Source organism: Bidens hawaiensis, unplaced genomic scaffold (assembly GCF_021521415.1).
Source record: "Bidens hawaiensis isolate Kalapana, Puna unplaced genomic scaffold, B.hawaiensis_p1.1 tig00050441_1, whole genome shotgun sequence".
NCBI lineage: Eukaryota > Viridiplantae > Streptophyta > Magnoliopsida > Asterales > Asteraceae > Bidens > Bidens hawaiensis.
This window is the reverse complement of record NW_027499018.1, coordinates 19,929-44,216: the sequence shown is the minus strand read 5'-3', so window position 1 is coordinate 44,216 and position 24,288 is coordinate 19,929. Positions and strand designations below refer to the sequence as shown.

The 24,288-nt window shown below is 35.8% G+C and overlaps 1 protein-coding gene across 3 annotated transcripts; it reads right to left on the bottom strand.

Annotated features, from left to right (window-relative positions):
* Positions 1 to 669: 669 nt before the first annotated feature.
* LOC143598490 (shaggy-related protein kinase alpha-like) lies at positions 670 to 4,718 on the bottom strand. Of its 3 annotated transcripts, none has more exons than XM_077076698.1 (12): positions 4,575 to 4,718; positions 4,375 to 4,467; positions 3,771 to 3,830; positions 3,412 to 3,684; positions 2,504 to 2,575; positions 2,370 to 2,426; positions 2,131 to 2,271; positions 1,893 to 1,943; positions 1,689 to 1,784; positions 1,291 to 1,374; positions 1,078 to 1,180; positions 670 to 989 (listed from the first exon to the last, which is right to left on the bottom strand). In XM_077076698.1, the coding sequence occupies exons 1-12, from the start codon at positions 4,650 to 4,652 to the stop codon at positions 907 to 909; spliced, it is 1,191 nt and encodes a 396-aa protein (XP_076932813.1). In that variant the 5' UTR covers positions 4,653 to 4,718; the 3' UTR covers positions 670 to 906. The 3 variants fall into 3 exon arrangements, with proteins under 3 accessions (XP_076932813.1, XP_076932810.1, XP_076932812.1); XM_077076695.1 differs by having other exon boundaries at positions 671 to 989; positions 4,563 to 4,718; XM_077076697.1 differs by having other exon boundaries at positions 671 to 989; positions 4,566 to 4,718.
* Positions 4,719 to 24,288: the final 19,570 nt, after the last annotated feature.

Here is a 24,288-nt window from a genome sequence, read left to right as displayed (position 1 = left end):
TATTGATTCCGCCGGTATATTCAGAAGGCCTTTAGGTTATTAGATCTAGTATATTTTTGTCAACCTCTTTTGGTTTTGCACTAGGTCCACTACTGACAGTTAAGTGTTGAATTTCATAATCCAGCACGATATTACATGCAAGGTGATAAATTCGGATGAAATGGGTCAAAGCAACCTTCAACTAGAATTATGAGAAATTGATGCCTGTAACACTAAATTATTGTTCTAATATATGTAATAACGTATTACAAGCGTCTATAATGATTTGATCAAAATAGATGGAAAAAGATGTAATTTCAGCCTGATAAGTCAAAGATGTAGTTTCAGCCTAATAAGGCCAAAGTTGCAACTTTTAATGTTCTTTCTGCAAGGAAAAAGTAAAGAAAAATGCAATTGAATCACTACTTGTTTTTGTAAATTGAATCCATTTTCATGTTGTTTTTTTTTTCTTACAGAAGGAAAACTTAAATAACTCTTGATCAAACCATTCCTGGTCAATTTCGATGACATACCAAATAAAACTCCTTTTAATTGAAACCACCAGACCCGCGCATCTTGCCAGCACGGCTCGACCCAACCCACCTATCTGCCCTCATCACAAAACCTTCACCTAGTAATCTCATATTATAAGCTGTTCCGTTCTTAAAATAAAATCAACAACCACAACAGCTTCTTGTTACATATATTATATTAGACAGCAATACCACATAAATCCTACAAGCATATCTTCCTTTGCACCACAACATAATGCCGGTGCAAACCGCCTGTAGAAGCCAACCCAACAAGTCTTTTAAGTTTAAACAATCAGCAACAGTCAAACCAGTTAAGTTTCTAAAAAAAACCCCAGATATTTCAAATCTAAACATGTCACAACAACTGAGACATCAACAACATTGTTACAACAACCTAAAGGCCGAGGGTTGGGCATTGCTTCCGAGCATGCTCAGGTATCAACTTAGCCAGTAGTTCCGCAGACGCACCTTTCAACTCTACACATTTAAAGTTATTATTAAAATCATATGACCATATTAATATTGATAACTGACAATAATGTTGGAAAAAGAGTTGGCTTTTGACCTTGGGATTTGAAGTTGAAGAGGGGTGGAAGCGGGCGGCCGTTTGGAAGACGGGTGTTTGGATCACGAAGCTCGTCAAAGAAGGGATGAATGCAAGCCTCCAACTGTTTATAAAGCATGAATAAAAAAGCAAAAAACATGTTTGACACTAAATATTAAATAAATTACTCTCTGGTATTTAGTTATGGAAGATGGAAATGAAGGATGCACTTACAGCAGTGCACCTAAGGTTAGGAGAATATTGTAACAGTCTTGAAACGAGGTCTACAGCTTCCGGAGGCATCCGTTTGTGGAAAATCTATGTGGAGAAAATATGTTTGGAGGATTAAAAGGTGGTTGTAAATGAACCAAATGAACAGAAATGGGATTGTTTGTGTTCGTTTATTTATGTTTAAGTTTATCCGAATAAGTGAGCGAATGAAAGGCTTGTTCGTGGTCATTTGTTTAACCAAATGAACGTAAAATTTTCTTCATGTTCATTCATTTAATAAAAACAAACATCGACGAACTCCCCGCTGGATGTTCGGTTCATATATAGCCCTTTTAATATTATTTACATATAAAATATCGTCATCATAATATAGCAGAATAAATGAAAATCAGGGTGCTTACTTTGTGCCAGGGGTGTGCTTTGATTTGTGGGAATTTAAATTCAGTGTAGTTTGGATTCATACACTTAATTTCTTCACGAGTCGGGGTACCCAGGACCTAAAATTATAACGCAACATATAAACAACATTAATAACCTTTTTTGGAAAATAATAGGAAGGTTAAGTATGTCAAATATTTTGTAAATTAACAAGTCAATGAACTTGCCTTGATGATTTCTACAAGTTGGTCAACTCCACTCTCACCTGGGAAAATAGGCTAAGAATGCAAAATGGTGCAAAGAAAAATTATTAAAAAAAACCCACAAAATGTATATAGCAAGTAATAGCGCAACATAAAGTAGCATTTGATGATGAAAAACTAAAACGTAATCGCTATTATTTTCACCAAAAATCCTTTTCAAATAAATTTCAGTTTACAGCTAAGAGATGGTGTTGAAAAGAACCTGCCCGAGAAGAAATTCTGCAAGAACACAACCAACCGACCATATATCAATCGCGGTTGTGTATTCAGTTGCACCAAATATGAGTTCGGGTGCACGGTAATATCTAGAACATATGTAGGATATGTTTGGTTCCCCTTTGACCTGTTTACACATAGAAAACATTGTTTTATAATTAATGAAGGCAAAGCTAGAGATAAAAAGAAATATACGAAATCTAATTTGATTTAAATATTAATTACCAGAACTTTTGCACTTCCAAAGTCACAGAATTTGAGCTGGTGAGTATGTGGATTGACCTGAAAACATGAAACTTAGTATAGGAATTTGACCATACCGTAAAAGAAATAGAATAATAAAATTTTAAAAGTCGTACCAGAAGATTTTGTGGCTTAATGTCTCTGTGGCAAACACCAATTGCATGAATGTATGAAAGAGCTCTAAATATCTGAAACAATCAAAGATTATATATAATATTAGTTTGAACAAGTAGATTATATAAACAGATACAAAGGAAACCAATCAAAAGTTTCTCAAATGGTATTTTAATGCATTATATTTAAATCTCCTATATCACTATCAGTTATCAAATAAATTATACTATTCTTGAAATAATTTAAGTTTAGTACCATACTTCACACTATCCATGAAATTTAAAAAATTAGAAGACAAGTGTTTCAAGTCAACCCGCATGATTAGGCTCGAGCCCGGCTCGTTCAACTTACGAAAACTTGAGCTTGGCTCATTTCAAGCTCTATTTCTAAAGCTCAGCTCATTTATTATTTATGAATTAATTTATTACATTTTACAATACTTTTTACGAATATTTTAAATATAACTTTTATATATGACATAATGAATATTATCAAATTATTTTTATCACAATTTTATGTATAACAATAATTATCATATAAATATAAAAATATATATTTAACATATCACACACATATATAATAGCCTAATAGGCTCGTTTAGGCTCATGAGCTAGCTTGAGCTCGATAAGTGAAACCTGTGCTTGTTTATCAAACAAGCTTATTGTTAGGCTCGAGTTCTAGCTCTAGCTAGTTTAAGCTCAGCTCAATATGAGCTTTTAACGAGCCGCTCTTGAGCTACTCGCCATCCATTTTGCCACATCTGTGATGAAAACTAATTACATACACCGATATGGCGATATGTAACGAAAAGATTTGTGGGATGCACACATAAAAAAAATACACTAGCAAAGTTCACAATGTAAGATAGAAATAATTCCAGAAATATACATAATACATGGAAATTACAAACCTGATACGTGTATAGTTTGACATATATCATAGGCATCCTCTGATTCGCCTTGCTGTAATGTCTTGTTACACGATAAGCAGTTTCTGGCACGTATTCAAGAACCAAATTGAGATAAAGTTCATCCTTATCTGTGGTTGAAAAGAAGCAGTGTTTAAGTGAAACAATGTTGGGATGATCAAGAAGCCGCATTGTTTGCAGTTCACGGTTCTTGTATCGCTTATCTTGCAACACTTTCTTAATTGCAACAGCTTCCCCGGTTTCTAAACACTTCGCCTGTACAAGTAAGGATAATATTGTATTTATGGAGTGTGAGTATGTAGCATTGACTAGTCAAAGAAAACATATGACTAATGTCTTACCTGAAATACAATTCCAAAAGAACCCTGGCCCACCACACGCTCGGCCATATAGCTTATTGTCTGAAGTACCAGTTACAGAAGATAAAGTTAAGAACCTTTGGACTTGTAAAGGAACCAAACGTTCAGTGAACCGTCCAGCGGAAAGTTTCTTTGTGTTTGTTTATTTAATAAATGAACAAACATGAATAAGAAGAAATCTTCTTATAGTTAAATGAGCGAGCATAACACATATCCTGTTCCTTTTCCTTCATTTACGTTCGTTTATTGAGTTTGTTGGTTTAAAGTTATTATTTATTAGCAATACAATTGGCCCGTCATGTTTTAATCCATTACGAATTACACGAATCAAACTTTTATAGCCAAGCCTTGGGTAATCGGGTAACGAATTGGACGACCAAACACACTTATTTTCTTCATTCTGTTGCGTTTTTTATGTTCGCTAACTTTTGTTTACTTGCATTAGTTTATGTTCATCATGTACGCTCATTTATGTTCATTCGCTTGTGTTTGTTTACAAGCCTAAATTTTTTTAAAGAAAACCCGAGTAAAGCATATCTAGGCAAGATTCCATGTGTTGAAAAAAAAAGCAAAAATAGTAAAATACCTGCTTTGGTTGACCATTTCTACCTCCAATTGTAGTAACAATTATGTGTCCGGTTTCAGTACCATTTCCATCCACCATTGTTGGCTCCATTTCCTAAAACAAATGTAACAATTAGTAAATCAGAGTAACAAATAAATCAACAAAATAGAACGAATATATAAGATAGTATGACCAAGTAAACGAACAACAACCTTTTCCACCTTGTCATCTCTAATTTTCATGTCACTGATTTCCTTTGGCAGTCTGCCAATAACTTCTCCGGCTGCTTCAGAAGCCATTTTGAGTCGAACCGAGTCAAGAAATTACACTTATATACCACAGAGATTATGAAGCATCTGCATAAAGGAAAAAAATTGGTCAATATAGACAGAATATAATGCATACTTGATAGTCATACTTTGTAACAGTAATATACAAAACTTGTGTTACTGGTAAAGTATAAAGTCACATATTCATTCAGCCATCAGATGTATTTAAGCCCTAGACTGTATGTATGTATGTATGTATGTATGTATGTATGCTTCATTAGATGATAATCTATTACCCCAAAACCAGCTACATAAATTCCTCATCAGTGTTATGTTTATATAATTAAGCAGAATATAATCTAAAGCAAAAGAGTGACGAAATCAGAAGCAGATCCCTAAAAAAAAGGAAGAGATTAGATAAAGATAGATTGTGTTCATTTTAGTGATTATAACCTAATCCGACGCACTGATCTAAACTAAACAAAATAAAACCGTAATAATAAGAGAAATTAAAGATAAAAGGAGGTAGCGTTGCTGTTTATAACCAACCTGATATGAGGAGAATATGAGATTAATTGAAAGAAGAAAGAGTAATTGAAATGTATCTATGTATCTATAGAGAGAGAGAGAGAAAGTAAAGAGTGTGGATCTTGTTTCTTGCAAGATTCAGTTGACCATGTGCGACTCTCAATGTTGACTGCCTTTGGGTACTTCGGTTATTAATATTAACGGTAACTTCAAATTGCTATACTTGTTACCGGCTTTGAACCCATGTATCACATGTACTATATACTATTATTAGGCTATAAGCATAATCAATATTTTTTATTTTATGTTTTTACTTTGTATCTTTTTTTTTTGTTTGTTTCAAATAATTAGTTTTATTAATTTAAATAATTGACAAATCTCAGTGTATGACACCAGTTCTAGAGTTAGATGAAATAAACAAATGATAAAATAAATTTATTTAGGTTTACATTCATAGCCTAATTTTCCTCCTAATTCTCTAAGTTATAACCATTTTGGCAAAATGGTTTTAACTTTGATCCATGGATAGATAGAATGAATGAGGTGAGAGATTAGAAAATTAGGAAAGAAATTTAGGTTATTATTAAATATGGTTAAGACACCTAAGCATTAGTATTTTTGTTTATTAGTAGAGTAAGATTATTACAATAAATATACAAAAATTAAACATGCGAATCAAATTATTAATAATTATACATACAAATAGTGTAATTATGTAAAGTAGTTATTCTGTATGTAGACTTGTATATATATATATATAATTATACTATTTGATTAGTACATTAATTTAATTTCTATTTGATCTAAACCTTGTAAATTAATAATAAAGAGATAATGAAAAATTCAGCAAGATTGATCGAATACTTGTTTGTAAAGAGGTAATGAATTTGTGGCCATTAGCTTCATTGAATGCTCTTCCAAATGGTTGCTCAGATCATCGGCCACTACTACTTGGGATGGTTCCGGCTGATTTGGTCATATCCCGTTTAGATTCTATAACTCGTGGCTGGAAATCTCGGGGTTTATAGAGTTTGTGGACTTTCAATGTGCTCGGTTCCGCTTTAATGGTCCGGCAGATTTGGCACTTGCCACCAAATTTCGTTGGTTAAAAGACCATACTAAAGGTTGGTTGGAAGCAAAAAAGAGGGAGAGGGATGGGTTGTATTTAGAAAAAAAACGAAAGATTGCGGATTTAGAGGCGGTTGCAGTGCAAAGACCATTATTACAACACAAAGTGGAATGGCGGGCTGAAGGTTTAGCCTTCGTAGAGGCGTTTGAGATGGAAAAACAGAGGGACCTGCGCCAAAAGGCTCGGGTTCGATGGGCGGCAGATGGCGATGATAATTCAACATATTTCCATGGTATCATTAATGCCAACTTGTCTTCAAACAGGATGCATGGTCTTATGGTGGATGGGGTTTGGATTTCGGATCCAGTGGTGGAAAAAGGTGAAGTGTATGATTACTTTGCCAAACACTTTTCAGAGTCCGTTTCGGTTCGACCTCAACTACACTGTTATGGATTTGGGAGGTTGAATGAGGGGGAAGTAACAGAACTAATAGCACCATTCTCGGTGTTTGAAATTAAAAACGCAGTTTGGGATTGCGAGGGGGACCGATCCCCCAGGCCGGATGGATATAATTTCAAATTCCTTAAAAGATGTTGGGGATGTTTTCAATATGATTTCTTGAAGATTTTAAATGAGTTTCATTCAAATGGGGGGGTTTAGATTTGGCGTCATGGCATCATTTATTGCAATGATACCGAAAGTGAAAGATCCGGTCAATTTAGCGAACTTTAGGCCTATTAGCCTGATTGGGTGTATCAATAAAGTTATTTCTAAGGTGCTCTGCTAAGAATAGGAATGGAAATTGAAGGAAAGTGGTAGCGATATGAATTAATCGGCCCAATTCGAGAGGGGTGAAACTCTCCAATATAATAATCTCAAATAACAAAAACAAGAACAAGGAAACTGAAATGTAAAACATCGTAATTAAAGCTACCACTAACAATTAAGTAACTGCTCATAACTTCCACTAGCCACTAACGTTGAATGGGTCAATAGGGATACCCAAAATGATCTGGAGCTGCTCCAAGGACCCACCCATTTTCCCCTTATTTTAGCGGGAATAAACCTTTAGAGGTGGTGGAACCGTATCAATACTTCCGGCCTGGTAAAACGACTTGTCCGCAAGTCGGAAGTGAGGGAACTGCTGGGCGAATAAATCATAATTTCCCAGGTTGCTTCATCTGCAGGTCGATCATACCAAGAAATCACGAGTTCCAAAACTTGTTGACCAGCCTCGATGACCCAACGGTGTGCGAGAACTGAGTGGGGTTGCACATCTAGCTGCCAATCCTTAGTGATAGTGAGAGGGGCAGCAGGTGTGGAAGGTAACATTCCTTTAGCAGGTTTGAGCATGGAAACATGAAAAACAGGGTGTACACGTGAAGTGGGTGGAAGTTCTAGCTCGTACACAACAGGACCAATCTTTCTTAAGATCCGATAGGGGCCAAAAAACGAGGTGACAACTTCTCAAATCGCCTTTTGGCCAAACTCTGTTGCCTGTAAGGTTGGATGCGGAGAAAAACACTGTCTCCCACTTCAAAACATAATTCCATGCGCTTTAAATCAGCATATGACTTCATCCGGTTTTGGGCTTTAAGGAGATTACTACGTATCAGCTTGAGCATGTCATCTCGATCGATCAGTTGAGATTCCAGTTCTGCATTTTTGGTCTCACCAAACACATAAGGATGTAGGCTGGTGGATCACGACCATAGACCACATTAAAGGGGGTAGTTTTAGTGGACGTATGGAACCCTGTATTGTAAGAATATTCAGCCCAAGAGATAAAAACAGCCCATTTAGTTGGCTGCTCATTTGCAAAGCAGCGAAGATAGGCTTCCAAAAACCGATTAACAACTTCAGTTTGACCGTCAGTTTGGGGGTGGTAGCTAGTACTCATCTTCAGTTTGGTTTGGCAGATACGGAATAATTCTTGCCAGAAATTGCTTAAAAAGACCACGTCACGGTCAGAAATAATCGAACGAGGAAAACCGTGAAGGCGTACGATCTCCTTGTAAAATATGGCAACCACACCTTTAGCAGTAAAAGGATGAGCCAATGGCAAGAAATGAGCGTATTTACTTAATCTGTCTACAACAACCAGGATGGTGTCAAAATTGTTGGAAAGGGGTAATCCGCCAATGAAGTCAAGAGAAATATCTTCCCAAATACGCTCGGGGATGGGTAAAGGCTGTAGTAAACCCGCTGGGGATAGAGTTTCATACTTGTTTCTTTGGAAAATAAGGCAATTTTGCACAAAAGAGCAGACATCCTGCTGCATTTGCATTCGTGGCCAAAAATAGTAGGCAGACACCCTTTTGTACGTCTTTAAAAAACCCCCGTGTCCGCCAACCGGAGTGGTATGAACATCAGAAATAATATGGTCCTTAATGGTAGGGATGTCAGGGATCTCCAACCTCCCTTTATTGAATAAAAGTTCATCCGTCCAAGAGAAACCGGAATTGGACGAAGGATTAGCCAGAATGCCTTCAATAATGGTGCGGGTGTAAGAGTCCACCTTTAATCCTTGCTGTATTTCTGGTAGAGCAGAACAGTGAGGAACAACAAGTGTACAAAAGTTAGCTACTTGGGGGCGCCTTGAAAGTGCATCGGCCCCTTTATTCTCCTTACCGGGTCGATGAATGATTGAAAAATCATAGGGCATTAATTTAAACAATAAACGCTGTTGTTCGGCAGTGGTAACCCGCTGTTCCAATAAAAATTTCAGAGTGTAATGGTCAGTTCGAACGAAAAAATGCCTACCCATCAAATAATGACTCCATTTTTGAACCTCTAAGACGAGTGCGAGCAGTTCCCGATCATAGGCATGGTTGAAACGGGTTAAAGGTGAAAAACCTTTGTTGAAATACGCGACTGGATGATCATCTTGAATCAAGATGGCGCCAACCCCTTCTGAAGAAGCATCACACTCAACGGTAAATAGGGCAGAAAAGTCAGGTAGGCGTAACACCGGAGCAGATACCAAGGCCTGTTTGAGAGCCTCGAAGGCATCAAGTGCCCCTTCATGCCACTTAAATCCATCTTTCTTGGTCAGTGTGGTAAGGGGACGAGCGATAATACCATAATTACGAACAAAACGACAATAATAACCCATTAACCCTAAAAAGCCCCTGACTTCACGCACATTGGTGGGGATTGGCCAAGCCTGTACTGCTGCGATCTTCTTCTGGTATACCTGAACTTCTTTATTAGTTACCACATGACCCAAAAACAACACCTGAGATTGACCAAAACAACATTTAGTGATTTTAGCATAAAATTGTTGAGTTTGCAAGAGGTTCAAAGTAGCGTGTAGGTGTTGTGTATGAAGTTCTGCGTTGTTGCTGTAAAAACGAGAATATCATCAAAGAAAACTAAGATGAACCGTCGAAGATAAGGCCGAAATAAATCATTCATTGCTGCTTGAAAGGTGGATGGAGCATTTGTCAACTCGAAAGGCATCACCTTGAATTCATAATGGCCCGAGTGTGTACGAAAAGCTGTTTTTGCAATGTCGGATAGATTAACCCGTATCTGGTAATAACCGGAGCGCAGGTCTAGTTTCGAGAAAACAGTAGCTCCATGTAACTCGTCAAGTAATTCATCAATATTAGGAATTGGGTATTTATCGGCAGTGGTAATCCGATTTAGGGCTCTATAGTCCACACACATACGCCATGTGGCGTCTTTTTTCTTGACCAGGAGAACGGGACTAGAGAAGGGCTCGTGCTGGGGCGGATGAACCCCGCGGTTAGTAATTCATTCACTTGTTTCTCGATTTTGGTCTTTTGTGAGTGAGGGTACCGGTAGGGTCGGATATTGGGGGGTAGGCTGTTAGGGAGAAGGGGAATGGAAAGGTAGTGTGAGCGGAAAAGTGGGAGGGAAGTAGGTTCCTGAAAGACCTGCTGGAATTCGGTTAATATGGGTTGTAAAAAGGAAGGGACCTCCGGGGCACTTGTAGGTTCGGCACACAGGTTTTGAAAAGCTGCTGACTTCTGTGGACCTGATGATATTCCTTGTAATTTATACTTCTGCCCATTGATGGTATAGATTAGGAACATCTCGTTCCAATTTGCTTGCACCGTGTTAAGAGATGCAAGCCATTGGATTCCTAACACCATGTCTGCCCCTCCAATTGAAAAAGGGTAAAAATCTTGGGTTATTGTCAGCTCTGGAATCTACAATTGAACATCTCGACACACCCGATTACATCTAATTATATCACCGTTTCCAATTTGTACCCCAAAGGGGGGTAACCAGTTGAGTCGTTAATTTTAACTCCTGAACAAGCTGGTCAGAGATGAAATTGTGGGTAGAACCATGTAACGATTCCGACGAAACCAGGTATACCCTAACCGGTAGACGTTAGTTACGTCATATGTAATGTCGGGTACATGAGTTACCATGGTAATTATACGAGAATACATGGTTCATTGTATTGATTGTACGTGAATATATAATTCACCGTATTGAATATGCGATCAAACGATCGATAGTTATTGAAACCAGAATGAATCGAGGGTTCAATTATAGACGAGATATATGATATTTAGTGATGTTACGAAGTATTAAAGCTTCGGGATAAGTGGATTAAAGCACAGAAAAAGGATTTCGATTTAATAGTACGTCGGTACGTTAAACGAAACCTTTAATACCAAACCGAGCAAGAGACGATCGATCAAGCCGAAAAAGATGCATAATAACTAATAATATGACGTTTTAAGTTAATAAATGTCATGGTTTAAGTTTTTAAATCGGTTTTATATAAATTTCATTTTTAGCCGAAAAACGACCGATTTAGCCTCGTTTTAAGCCGAATTAAACGTCTAACCGAAAAACGAACTGAACCAGATTATCCAAAACATTATCCAGATTACGGGAATCGGAATATGTGGCCTAAAATGAAGAGGTGGGTCCCACCCCACCCCCCCATCATAGGCCGATCGGAATACCAACCTCCCCAAACCTTTCATTTCTTTTTTTTTTTACACCAACATCTTCATGATCTTCATCTCTTTCCACTAGATGAACTAAAAACCGAGTTTTGGAGCAAGAAAAACCGAGGTAAAAGTCGAGTTATTTACGTGTTCATCTTCGTTTCTTGAGTTTAATTGCAAGAAAATGAGGTTTCAATGATGAAAACCGATTCTTGCATGATCAAGTGATGTATACGGGTTATACAAGGGATCTTGGTCCAAGAAAGGAGTTAAACGAACCAAGAACGAATTTTTACGGTTTAAATCTTTGTTTTTGAATCATAACCGAAACTATAGTGTAAGAGGCTTGATCGTGAGTGTAACTTGCTTGGTATTGTGGTATGTTGGATGTAGGTTCTGTATTTAGTGGTAGATAAGGCGGAAAGACGAGTTTGTAGCTTGTAGTGGCGGAAAACGAAAGGTATATTCGGTATATGTCGGTGTATGTGTTTTTGGACAGATTGTTGGTCGTTTAGAGTTAGGTCATGAAATTTTACAGGGATGTTCTACACATGAAAATAAGAGTTCTGTGAATTTTGGTAATTTTTGGACAAAGGATGAATATTTGGTGAATTTAATGCTCGGTTTTGGCCAAAAATGGTGAAAAATAGTTAAATATTATGAAAAATTCTGGAAAATTTCAGATAAGCTTTTTATATCATGTATAAGTCACACACAAAATTTGAGGTCAGTTGGAGAAGTCTAAGTAGGCTTTTCGGTTAAACGAGTTCTAGGGTGTTCTAGCTCGGTTTTAGTAAAAATGGCATGTAAAAGAAAATTTTGGTTCTGGAAAAATTACAGGGGACTATGTGGATGGCAGGGGACATCCAGGAAAAATTTGGGATTTTTCTAAGATCGTTTGGTATTTACGACATATTTAGTGTTTAAATGATGTTTAAAAGTAGATAAATAAATTTTAAATATAAGAATTAATTCTGGAAATAATTTTATAAAATTCCCCACTGTTAAAAAGTGATTTTTGCAAAATTTCAAGATCCGAGAGTAAACGGATAAGTATTTGTGCTAATTATCAAACTTATAAAGTTAAAACGCGTAAACCGTGAAGTTCGCTTAAGCGAGCTGACTGGTGTATAAAAACCCTAAAAATGAACTATTTTCATATAAATGAGTTAAACAAGTAAAAATAAATCATCCGAAAATAATTCGGATGATTTGAGTAATTTTAACCTATTTTAACAGTTTCCGTTACGCCAAAGACGGAAACGGGTCCCGCGGCCAAACGGGACGTCTAAACCGAGCTATAATTTCACCACTTTAATTAAGTTATCAGTCAACAACTATTTTCGGGTCGTGTGTGACCAAACTCATTTTGAAACATAAAATTGGATAACCGTGCTGGGCACGCAAAACGGGGAAAACGAATTAATAGAAAATTTGACTGTTGAACTCTAAACGACATCACAATCTGAGTCCGGAGAAGTATTTCGGGTACAGTACTAGGTTAACAGTGTCCCCAGATGTACCAGTTGATACGGTTAAAAGATTATATAAACAATAAGTGTATAATAACGATCTTAGGGATCATATTACAGATTGGACGCGTTAATTGATAATGATTGTTGTTACCTGCTTGCATGTGCTAAGGTGAGTTTCACGAGCCCCTTTTTCTGAATTGTTTTCAAATATTTTCCCGGGGCGGAAAGCATGTTACTATTGAAATGTTTAAATACATACTGAACGCATGGATTTGCGTGTATTTATAAATATTTGATTGTACGGGAATCGTACGGAATGGGTACAGGACTGGGTTAACAGTGTCCCCAAATGTCTTTGGAAGTGTTTCCGGGTTAACATTGCCCCCGGAGTGAGTACAGTACTGGGTTAACAGTGTCCCCAGGGGTCCCTAGAAGTGTTCCCGGGTTAACATTGTCCCCGGAGTGAGTACAGTACTGGGTTAACAGTGTCCCCAGGGGTCCCTAGAAGTGTTCCCGGGTTAACATTGTCCCCGGAGTGAGTACAGTACTGGGTTAACAGTGTCCCCAGGGGTCCCTAGAAGTGTTCTCGGGTTAACATTGTCCCCGGAGTGAGTACAGTACTGGGTTAACAGTGTCCCCAGATAATATTATATTATGATATGGATTTATCATGGTTTACTAAAATTGTGAAACTCACCAACTATTCGTAGTTGATCCGTTTTCTCACGTGCTTTTCAGGTACAATTAAGATAAAGTGATTGCTTACGTGCTAAGTGCTTAATGTGTGTAAGATTTGCGTGCCGGATGTTAGGATACATTATAACAAATAGAATTGTGTATCGTATTGTATGATGCGTGTATCACCTAGACGGTAATGAAATACAAGATAATGCAATTCGAAGTATATTAATGTATTCAGTTTTCTTTATAAACAATGTGGTTGATATCAGAGGTGTCTGTTGCATCCCGTTTACGTTTCCGCTGCGGTTGCGGGGTGTTACAAACCACTATCTATGAGAATAAGTACCTCAGTGGAGTTAACGGTACCTTGTAATTTCATGGTAGTAGTTTGGGTTTTACCCAGAATAGCATGCAAACTTATCTCAGCCATATCTTCCTGTTGCATAGCTTGTTCACTCGTTTCCACCAGAGGTTGTTCATCAGGTTCATCTAACTCCAACAACTTTAGCGTGCCTGTCTTGCACCTATGCCCGGGCGCGAACTTATCGCCACATCTATAACATTCCCCACGCGCGTATCGAGCCTGTTTTTCTACGCCGGAAATGTGAAGAGGGGGTTTTTGTTGTGATGGCACTGGAGCTAGGTTTGTAATCAGTTGGGGTTGTTTTTAACAAAAGTGTTCCCACTGGTTGTCTTACTGGAATGGGTCTGGTTGAGCTTTGTTTCATACTCAAGGGCTATGCCCATGGCCTTGTAAACTGTTATGGGTTTATGAAATCTGACATCGGCCTTGAGTTCTTCCTTTAGTCCATTTAAAAACACCCCGAGTAGACAGTGTTCAGGCCAATTTGAAACGCGAGACGACCGTTTTGCAAATTCTTGTCGGTATTCCAGCACTGATCCGGTTTGTTTGATGCTATAGAGGTGTTCATCAGGGTTTTGAAATTCAGAAGGACCAAAATTCTTTTGTAGAACATGAATTAGGTCTTCCCAAAATTCTATATTCTGTTCGGCCGAAATCCATGAGTAGAAGTCTAGCGCATCCCCTTCTAAATGCATCGAGGCGACATCGACCTTTTCGTCCTCGAGAATACCATAATAGCGAAAATACTTTTCGGCTTTCAAAATCCACCCTCGAGGTCTCCTTCGCTGAAGGAAGGAAAATCAAGTTTGTTATAGGGCTTATAGTGGCGGTGGTTGCTTCCTGATGAGAACTCTTCCTCAAATCGGCTTGTACTTGATTTCTCCTTTTGTCTGGCTTGTTGCGTTTTGATCGCAGCCACTTCATGTTGCAGAGATTCAATGGATGATGCGATGGCTGCTAATTGGGCAGCCATCGGGTCAGGGTTTACATTATTTGGGTCTGAATTACTTCGGGTTTGAGGAGCCATCAATTTCCTGGCAATGGAACCAAATTGTTAAGAATAGGAATGGAAATTGAAGGAAAGTGGTAGCGATATGAATTAATCGGCCCAATTCGATAGGGGCAAAACTCTCCAATACAATAATCTCAAATAACAAAAACAAGAACAAGGAAACTAAAATGCAAAACATCGTAATTAAAGCTACCACTAACAATTAAGTAACTGCTCATAACTTCCACTAGCCACTAACGTTGAATGGGTCAAAGGGATACCCAAAATGATCTGGAGCTGCTCCAAGGACCCACCCATTTTCCCCTTATTTTGACGGGAATAAACCTTTAGGGGTGGTGGAACCGTATCATGCTCGTGAATCGTTTAAAGAAGGTGGTAGAGAGGTTGGTTTCGGCTGAACAAACGGCGTTCTTGACCAAAAGAAATATCCTTGATGGTCCGTTAATTTTAAATGAATTGGTGGCATGGTTGAAAAAGACAAAAAAGCAAGGTATGATATTCAAAAGTCGATATCGAGAAAGCCTATAACTCGTTAAATTGGAATTTTCTAGATTCAGTACTTGAACAAATGAATTTTCCAAACAAATGGAGGGAGTGGATTTCAACAATTCTCAAAGCATGTAGGACTTCGGTCCTTGTAAATGGATCTCCCATACCGGAATTTCAGTGTTACCGGGGGCTTCGTCAAGGGGATCCACTATCACCATTTTTCTTTGTATTAGCAATGGAGGCGTTAACGGGAATGGTGAAACGGGCCAGTAGTAGTGGTTTATTTACGGGTCTGGAATGTGGGGTTGGCGGGCCAAGGGTAACCCATCTTTTATACGCCGATGATGTTGTGTTTGTTGGTGAGTGGAATTCTGAAAATGCGGTGACGGTACGCCGAATACTACGTTGCTTTTACATGGTGTCGAGGCTGAAGATCAACCTTTCAAAAAGTTGGCTATATGGGATAGGAGTGAAGGATCTGGAAAGAAGCGGGGTGGCGAATACGATTGGGTGCAAGTCGGGCTCACTTTCCGTTTAAGTATCTCTGGCTTCAAGTGGGTTCGAATATGAATTTTGTTGGTTCTTGGGACCCGATAGTCAAATTATTTAGAAAGAGATTATCATTGTGGAAAGCAAAAAAATTGTCGATTGGCGGTAGATTAACGATGATTAAATCAGTTCTTAATTCTTTACCTATATACTATTTTTCAATGTATAAAGCTCCGCTTAGGGTGATTGATAAACTTGATAGAATAAAAAGGGTATTTTTCCGGGGAGGATCGGAAGAGGAAGCAAAAATTAGTTGGGTCACTTGGGATCGTGTGGTGGCACCGGTAAAGAAAGGGGGCTCGGGATAGGTTCACTACGAGAAACAAATCTGAAGAAACACTAACCGGACCCCGGGCAGATTACGGACAACCTGGGGGTTAGATAGATGTTTCCCACGAGGGGTTAGACCCGGTAAAGATGGTTCTTCTGATAACCTGCAAAACAGACACCGTGAGCTTGTCACTGAGAAGGGGGGGTTCCTCCTTGTGACCACCCTCCGGCGTGAGAATCAGACTAGATTGCTCTTTAAATATAAATGTATATTAAGAGATTGCTAGAGCAGATATCAGGTATAATATGATGATAATGTGATAAGATATGATGATAATACCATTTGGGGTATTTATAGCCGAAGGTAGGTTTCCAAGGAGGTGTGGCCGGCTGCTATAGTATTCCTGTTCTACCAACAGTGGCCTACGCACGTGCCCTGCTGGTAGTTGGTGGGTAGGCAGCGGCTGATAGTGACCAGGCCTGCTGTGTACTATTCCTTTTCCACCAACTGCCGGCTATGCACGTGGTATGACAGGAGTTGGTGAGTAGGCAGCGGCTAATAGTGACATTCAGTACAGGAGCATGCTGCTCGCCATACTGTTGTCAATAAGCTGTCGTATCTTTAGTCAGATCTTTTGCCCATACCTCGTCAGGTACAGTACAGAAGATCTTCCCGTATCGTACGGACTGGCTTAGTTGGGCGGGAGTATTCCCCCTCCCGCCTTTGTGCGGGATTGTTCCCGGCTTTGCTCATTCCTTCAGGTGACACTGAGTGATTGAGAGCTAAGTGCCTTGTGCGTGTAGCCTTGCTGCGCGGGTGGCCTTCCCTGATGGCTTGTATCCGCAGCTGCGGGAACAGGCAGAGTCCTTCACCATTGGGAGGCATTTCCTGCGGGAACAGCTTGCGTACTGCGCGTAAGGACGTCACGTCTCTGAGCATGGTTGGTCCTGCGGATCCAGTTGGTTTCTGCGCAGACGTCCCTCTTCAAGGTGAGTCTTGCGGGTCCAACTGGGCTCTGCTGGGACCTACCTCTTCAAAATCTCACCATGCTTGCAAAGTGGTGGTGGAGATTCAAATCGGAGAATGATAGTTTATGCAGGAACGTCGTGTGGGCTCTACACCACTCGGAACGGTCACGGTCTTTCATCCAGTCAAAGTTTCTTTGACGGGGCCATGGAAAAATATTGTTAAGATCTCTGATGAGATAGCGGAAATGGGGATTGATCTGGACAAGGTAATCAGACGTGAGGTTGGAAATGGAGGTACCACACTTTTTTGGATTGAGCGATGATGCGGCGACACGGATTTTTATATCCGATTTCCCTTATTGTTTACACTTGAACGTAACAAATGGTGCAAAGTTAATGACGCTTAGTGATGTATTCTGGTGAATATGCGGGGTATGGGACTGGTGTAGACAACCGTATGGGACGGCTGAAATAATTGAACTGCGCGAACTTCTTATGGTATGCCAACATGTACAGTTGAGTGAAAGTGCTGATTGGTTATGGTGGGACCTAGATGGGGGGGGGGGGTTCCTCTGTACAAAGTCTAAAAGCAAGATTTGGGTTAAACATGGAAATGGGCAGGAGGTATTCATTTGAGTGGAACACTTTTGTTCCAAAAAAAGTGAGGATTCTAGCTTGGAGAGCGGAAATGGAAAGGATACCGGTATTATTTTCACTGGTCAAACGTAATATAGGGGTAGCATCGGTAGTATGTCCAATTTGTGAAGAAGAAGTGGAATCGGCGGACCACATACTTGTTTCGTGCCAGTTTGCTCAGTCGGTTTGGTGCTCTATTTCAACATGGTGTAAGGTACTGGCAATTTATGCTTTCTCCACTCTCGACTTGCTAGAGTTATACAAATGCACGTTCTTTCTGAAGAAAAAGGCTAAGGCTTTTCACACGGTGTGTTTAACAACGATATGGTGTATTTGGCGGACAAGGAACGGGGTGGTATTCAATAGGAAGTCGGCTTGTTTAGGCCGAGTGATTGGCGAAATTAAAGCGCTAAGTTTTTTGTTGGTGAAGAGTCAAGCAAGGTGGACGGGATTAACATGGGAAAGATGGCGGGCGTTTAATGTAGGTGATCAATAGGGGGTGTTGGGTGATTTTTATTTTGGGTGGGTTGGTTTTGATGACCATTGTAATTTCGATTCCGATGTTTCTAGCACCTTGCTAGTTTTAATAAATTTCTTTGTTGGTCGTTCAAAAAATAAAAAAATAAAAAAAGTTATTTATAAATAAACTAGTGTGTGGGTATATACATATATAAAAGTTGGACCTTGGCATTCCAAACTTGTTTAACATATAACCAAAATACTATAAATCTATCTTATACATGTGTATATTTTGTGTTGCTGATTTAATGGGAAAGAGAAAGATAGCAAGCGAATGGTGTCAATGGTAAATGTGTCAATATTGTTCATTCTCGGTTTATTTGGGTTACTCGTATTGAAAACTGAATTTGAACTCTATTCAAATTTGATAAGCTTACTAAGATTCAGGTTTTTTTAAATATTTAATTAAAGAAAAGAAAAATTATAAAAAGATATATAATCAGGATTTGGGTTGTTTAGGGCGATTCAGTTCGATATTCCCAACTTTGATTTTAAATTTGAAATTCGGATGAGGGCACAGACTCGAATAGTCCGAATCCAACTTTGATTTCTAACCTTTTTGAATAATGATCAATCTTATTACCTGAAGAATATAAAATATTATTATATGGTTCTTACGTTTTTTAATTGAATTTGTTTTATACCGTAATACTTTTAAGTAGAGCGTCATGTAATACGGGTGTGCTTAATAGTTTGTAGATTTAATGAGATAAAATTAAAAAACAGAAGCGTGGGAGGGTTGTGTATTATGTATCAAAAGTTATAACAAAATATAAATATTTATAAACTCTTGTGGCTTGATCATATAATTTAGATATATATATATATATACTAGATTTTATCTGGTTATTTTATATTATTCGTTTTTAATATTTATATATGTATATTTGAATTTGAATTTTATTTATTATAAGAAAGTTAATAATTAATATACTTGAGGTTTGATGATGAAATGGTTTAACAAATAAATGATATGTTATAATCCGGTTTAAAAGTTATCTGGGTTTGGTGATACCCATTAACCGTTTATTTTCTTTATTATAAAATTGTTTCTTAATTATAAATAACAACTTTTTTTAAATAAAATAAGATATTAATTTTTAGTATATTCCTATTTTATAGGATTTTCATATCAAATATTTGATGAGATTATTTTTTTAATATAATGAGATGTTATACATCGTTTAAGAGCTATCTGGGTTTGGTGAAACCTTTTACCCGTGAATTCGGGTCAAATACGTGAGAAGCCTTCATTTACAAATAAAGCAATCTGATGGCTTGAGAGAATGGTTGTTTTATATTTTTTATTTTTTAATATTTATTTTTTGGATTTTAATTTTCTTTATTGTAAGAAAGTTAATAATATACTTAGGGTTTGATGATGAAAGGGTTTCATAAATATTTTAATTTTCTTTATTGTAAGAAAGTTAATAATATACTTAGAGTTTGATGATGAAAGAGTTTCATAAATAAATGATATGTTATAATCCGTTTAAAAGCTTTCTGGATGGTGACCCATGACCCGCTTATGTTTTTTACTATAAAATTGTTTATTAATTATAAATAATATCTTTTTCTTTTTAAATTGGATATTAAATTTTAGTATATCCCTATTTTATAGGATTTTTATATCAAATATTAGTAAGATTAATTTTTAATTTAATGAGATGTTATAACCCGTTTAAGAGCTATTTGGTTTTGGTAAGACCCATACTCATGAATTTGAGTTAAATCAATGAGATGCCTCCATTTAAAAATCAAGAAATCTAATGGGGGGGCGACCACATCGTGACATATAGGATTTTAGAGTTTTCGTTTATATATATTACTAGATTTTATCCCCCGTATTATGGGGGTTGTTTTATGTTATTCGTTTTTAATATTTATATATATATATATATATATATTTGGATTTTTATTTTGTTTATTGTAACAAAGTTAATAATTAATATACTTGAAGCTTGATGATGAAATGGTTTCACAAATAAATGATATGTTATAATCCGGCATAAAAGCTATATGGGTTTGGTGATACCCATTACCCGTTTATTTTCTTTATTATAAAATTGTTTATTAATTATAAATAATATCTTTTTTTTAAAATAAAATAGGATATTAATTTTTATTATATTCCTATTTTATAGGATTTTCATATCAAATATTTGATGAGATTATATCCGTTTAAGAGCTATCTGGGTTTGGTGAGACCTTTACCCGTGAATTCGGGTCAAATACGTGAGAAGCCTTCATTTACAAATAAAGCAACCTGATAGCTTGAGAGAATGGTTGTTTTACATTTTTTGTTTTTTAATATTTATGTTTTAGATTTTAATTTTTTTTATTGTAAGAAAGTTAATAATATACTTAAGGTTCGATGATGAAATAGTTTCATAAATAAATGATATGTTATAACCCGTTTAAGCTATCTGGATTTGGTGTTACTATAAAATTGTTTATTAGTTATAAATAATATCTTTTTATAATGGATATTAAATTTTAGTAAATCCCTATTTTATATGATTTTCATATCAAATAATTGGTAAGATTAATTTTTAATTTAATGAGATGTTATAACTCGTTTAAGAGCTATCTGATTTTAGTAAGACCCATACTCATGAATTTGAGTTAAATCAATGAGAGGCATCCATTTAAAAATCAAGAAATCTGGTGGCTTCCATAAAAGAAGTGAGCGACTACATCGTGATACATAGGATTTTAGGGTCTCGTTTATATATATATATATATTATATATATATATATAATTATATTATATATATATTTAGGGTTAGGTTAAAATAAAAACCCACTTGAGTTGTAAAAACTCTAGAAACCCATTCTCAACCACATTTTTTAATTAAAGTTTGAATCATGTGGTCCACAATTAAAGTTAATAAAAAATGTAAACATAAATATAACATTTTCTCTCTCCTGAAAACATATAAAAAAATTAGTAAAAAAATGTTAAAAAGTAGCAAAACAAATTTTTTTTATGTTTCGATATTTTGTATTAAATGTTACAACACATATTACGTGTGCAAAAAAAAAAACAATGTTACATAGGGTTTTCACGGGTTTTCGCAACTCAAATGAGTTTTCATTATATACTTCCTCTATATATAGGGAGTGGATCAAGAGAAAACTCACTTTTAGAGAGAAAACTTAAAAACTCCTAAAGAATTATTTTTAATTAAAAATAAAAAAAATATTTTCAAAATTCTGTTTTAGCCATTATTCTTATATTTTCTTATATTTCACTCGAAAAATATAAAAAAAACCCGCTGTAATGCACATACGTATTACTGTGCGATACCGTTGTATTACACATGTGTATTACTATGTATTTTTGAGTTTAATAGTGTTTTATTGCATATATTCAATATTTGTGTATTGTATATGTGTAGTATGTTGTATTATAGGGAAAAAAATAATAATAAAATAAAAGTCGATGTAGTGCACATGTGCGTTAATTTTGTATTACACATACGTACTAATGTGTATTCGATGTGTGTATTAGTCTTATATTGCATATATACAATGGTGTGTATCAAATATGTGCAATAGTGTTGTATTCTATGCAATACAAACACTTTTGCGTATATGCATTGCACACTATTACACATGCGCACTATACCGACAAGTTTTTTTTTTTTTGTGGAACCAATAACAACATATACGAATAATGGAAGAAAAAGAAACTTCAAAAAAAAATTTAAAAAAAAGTTAAAAATAGTTTTTTAGAAGTTTTTAGGAGTTTTTAAGTTTTATTTTTAAGAGGAGTTTTCACTAGAACCCACCATATATATATATATATTGCCGTTGATATTATTGAAAATTACTTTGACAATTGGTGGTCTAGTCATGGATGCGCCTCTAAAGTGTTCCCTAACTTTGACTTGAGAGTTGAGAAAAAGAGAGCAATAGGCGGCCGAAGCAAGGTATTCGTTTTAAAATAAACCATATAATTATATTCAAAGGTTTACTTGCAAAATACTTGAATCACCTTTTGTTTTTTAATTTTTCTTAATAAAATTCGATGTATATAAAAAGTGATTGAAATTTATAAAAAGAAAATGTTAAAGATCATACCGGGAGAATGAGTTCAATTGAAGTTCTTTTGAGCCAATTATCTATAATATACAAATTCTTCTTTCACCACTTAGACGAAATAGATCACTTTTTAGCAAATTCCTTTCTAAGCTAAGGTTAAAATAAAAATCCACTTAAGTTGTGAAAACTTTAGAAACTCATTTTCAACCACACGTCTTTAATTAAAGTTTAAATCTTGTGATTCACAATTAAAGTGAATAAAAATTGTTAATATAAATATAACTTTTTTCCTCTCTTCTAAAAACATATATAAAATTAGTAAAAAAATGTTAAAAAATAGCAAAACAATTTTTTTTAGTTTTCAATGTTTTGTATTAAATGTTATAACATATAATACGTGTGTAAAAAAAAAAACCGATGTTACATAGGATTTTCACGGGGTTTCACAACTCAAATGAGTTTTCATTCTATACTTCCCCTTCCTCCCCAAACCATACTTTTGTGTGTTAGTAAAGTTTATAAGCTATATTTTGGTTATAGTTTTAAAAACTTTTAGGAAGTTAACCAATCTCCTCCAAGAGTTTACAAAACTAAATTTAGTGAAAAGAATCATGTGAATTGTATAGTACAGTTAGGGTGCGCGGGACACCTTTGAGTAACCCAGGGTACTTCGGTAACACGGCCCCATGTGCTTCGGGTAGCGAAATCAAGTTGCAATTTGGGTTCGTGAACCCAGAGAGGAAGCCGAACAACTAAAACATTGTTGGGTAATTTTGGGTTCAAGTTAGGAGTGCCGCTTCTATTTTTGATACTTTTGTATAAAAAAAAGGTGGCGTTACCTCATTGATTAGGAATTCTTGATAATTTGATACTTTTAGGAGTGTTAGGAGTGTTGTGCACCCTTATATATAGTAAGGGTGTTTAAAAAAATCTGAATCCGAATCCGCATCCGAAATATCCGAAAATGTGAATCCAAATTATACAAAAATCGGATTTTCGAATTTTCGGATTCGGATAGTGATTTTGAAAATTTTCGGATAGTTCGGATATCAAAACTATCCGATTTTTTTAATATTAAATAATAACTATTATTTATAAATTTCGGTGATCTTCGGATATTTCGGATAATTTTCGGATAGTTTGGATAATTTTTCCGATATTTCGAAAAATTTTCGAATATTTCAGATATTTCGGAGATCCGAAATATTTTTAAAAGTAGTTCTTAATTTTTTTTATAGTTATTATTTTTTCAGATATTTCAGATGTCCGGTTCACTATCCGGTCGGATATCCAATCTTCGGACATCCAAAATTTCGGATACGAATTCGGATAATGAAATCCACTTTCTGAAAGATCCGGATATCCGAAGTTCGGATACCCAACTTTAAACAGCCCTAATATGTAGCGTGTGATACATATAATGGAAGTTACAAAAAGAGTAGGGTGAGTCGCTACGTAACTATTTTAGTATTAGTTAAAGCACAATATGCGAATGTTTATGTTGTTTATCATTTTTTTTTAATTTAAATTTGTATATATTGAACGACTCTCTAGCATATTTTAATAGCTTTATTAACGTGCTATATGTAAATATGTAATTTGAAAGTATTGGTGATCTATTACTGAATTTTAATAATGTATTTATTGCATTATTTTTGATTAATACGAAACTATTATAAAGTTGGTAGCATCCTAATTATCTTTTAAAAAGAAAGACTTTTCTTTAATATTATCACACTTCATTATTCATTTGTAAAAATTAAAACATCATTATAGTTTTTAAAAATAGTAATCAGTATATTAACATCATTTGACACTTCATAATTTTTAGTGATGTTAGCTGTACAATAACTATGTTATAATCTCACTGGTGTCATATTCAATCATGTTTCATATATGGGATGTTTAGATATGTTTGGGTTGGAATTTTATACATGTTATTTTGTTTTCTCATTTTTATAATATTTTTAAGTAATTTATTATATAAAGCATAATTGCATAACTTCTTTATGTTACTTTAATAATAATAATAATAATAATAATAAGGCAATTTGAAAAATAAATAATCCCAACTTTTGTGTATTGCCTGATAATAATCCCAACTTTAAAAATCACTACCAG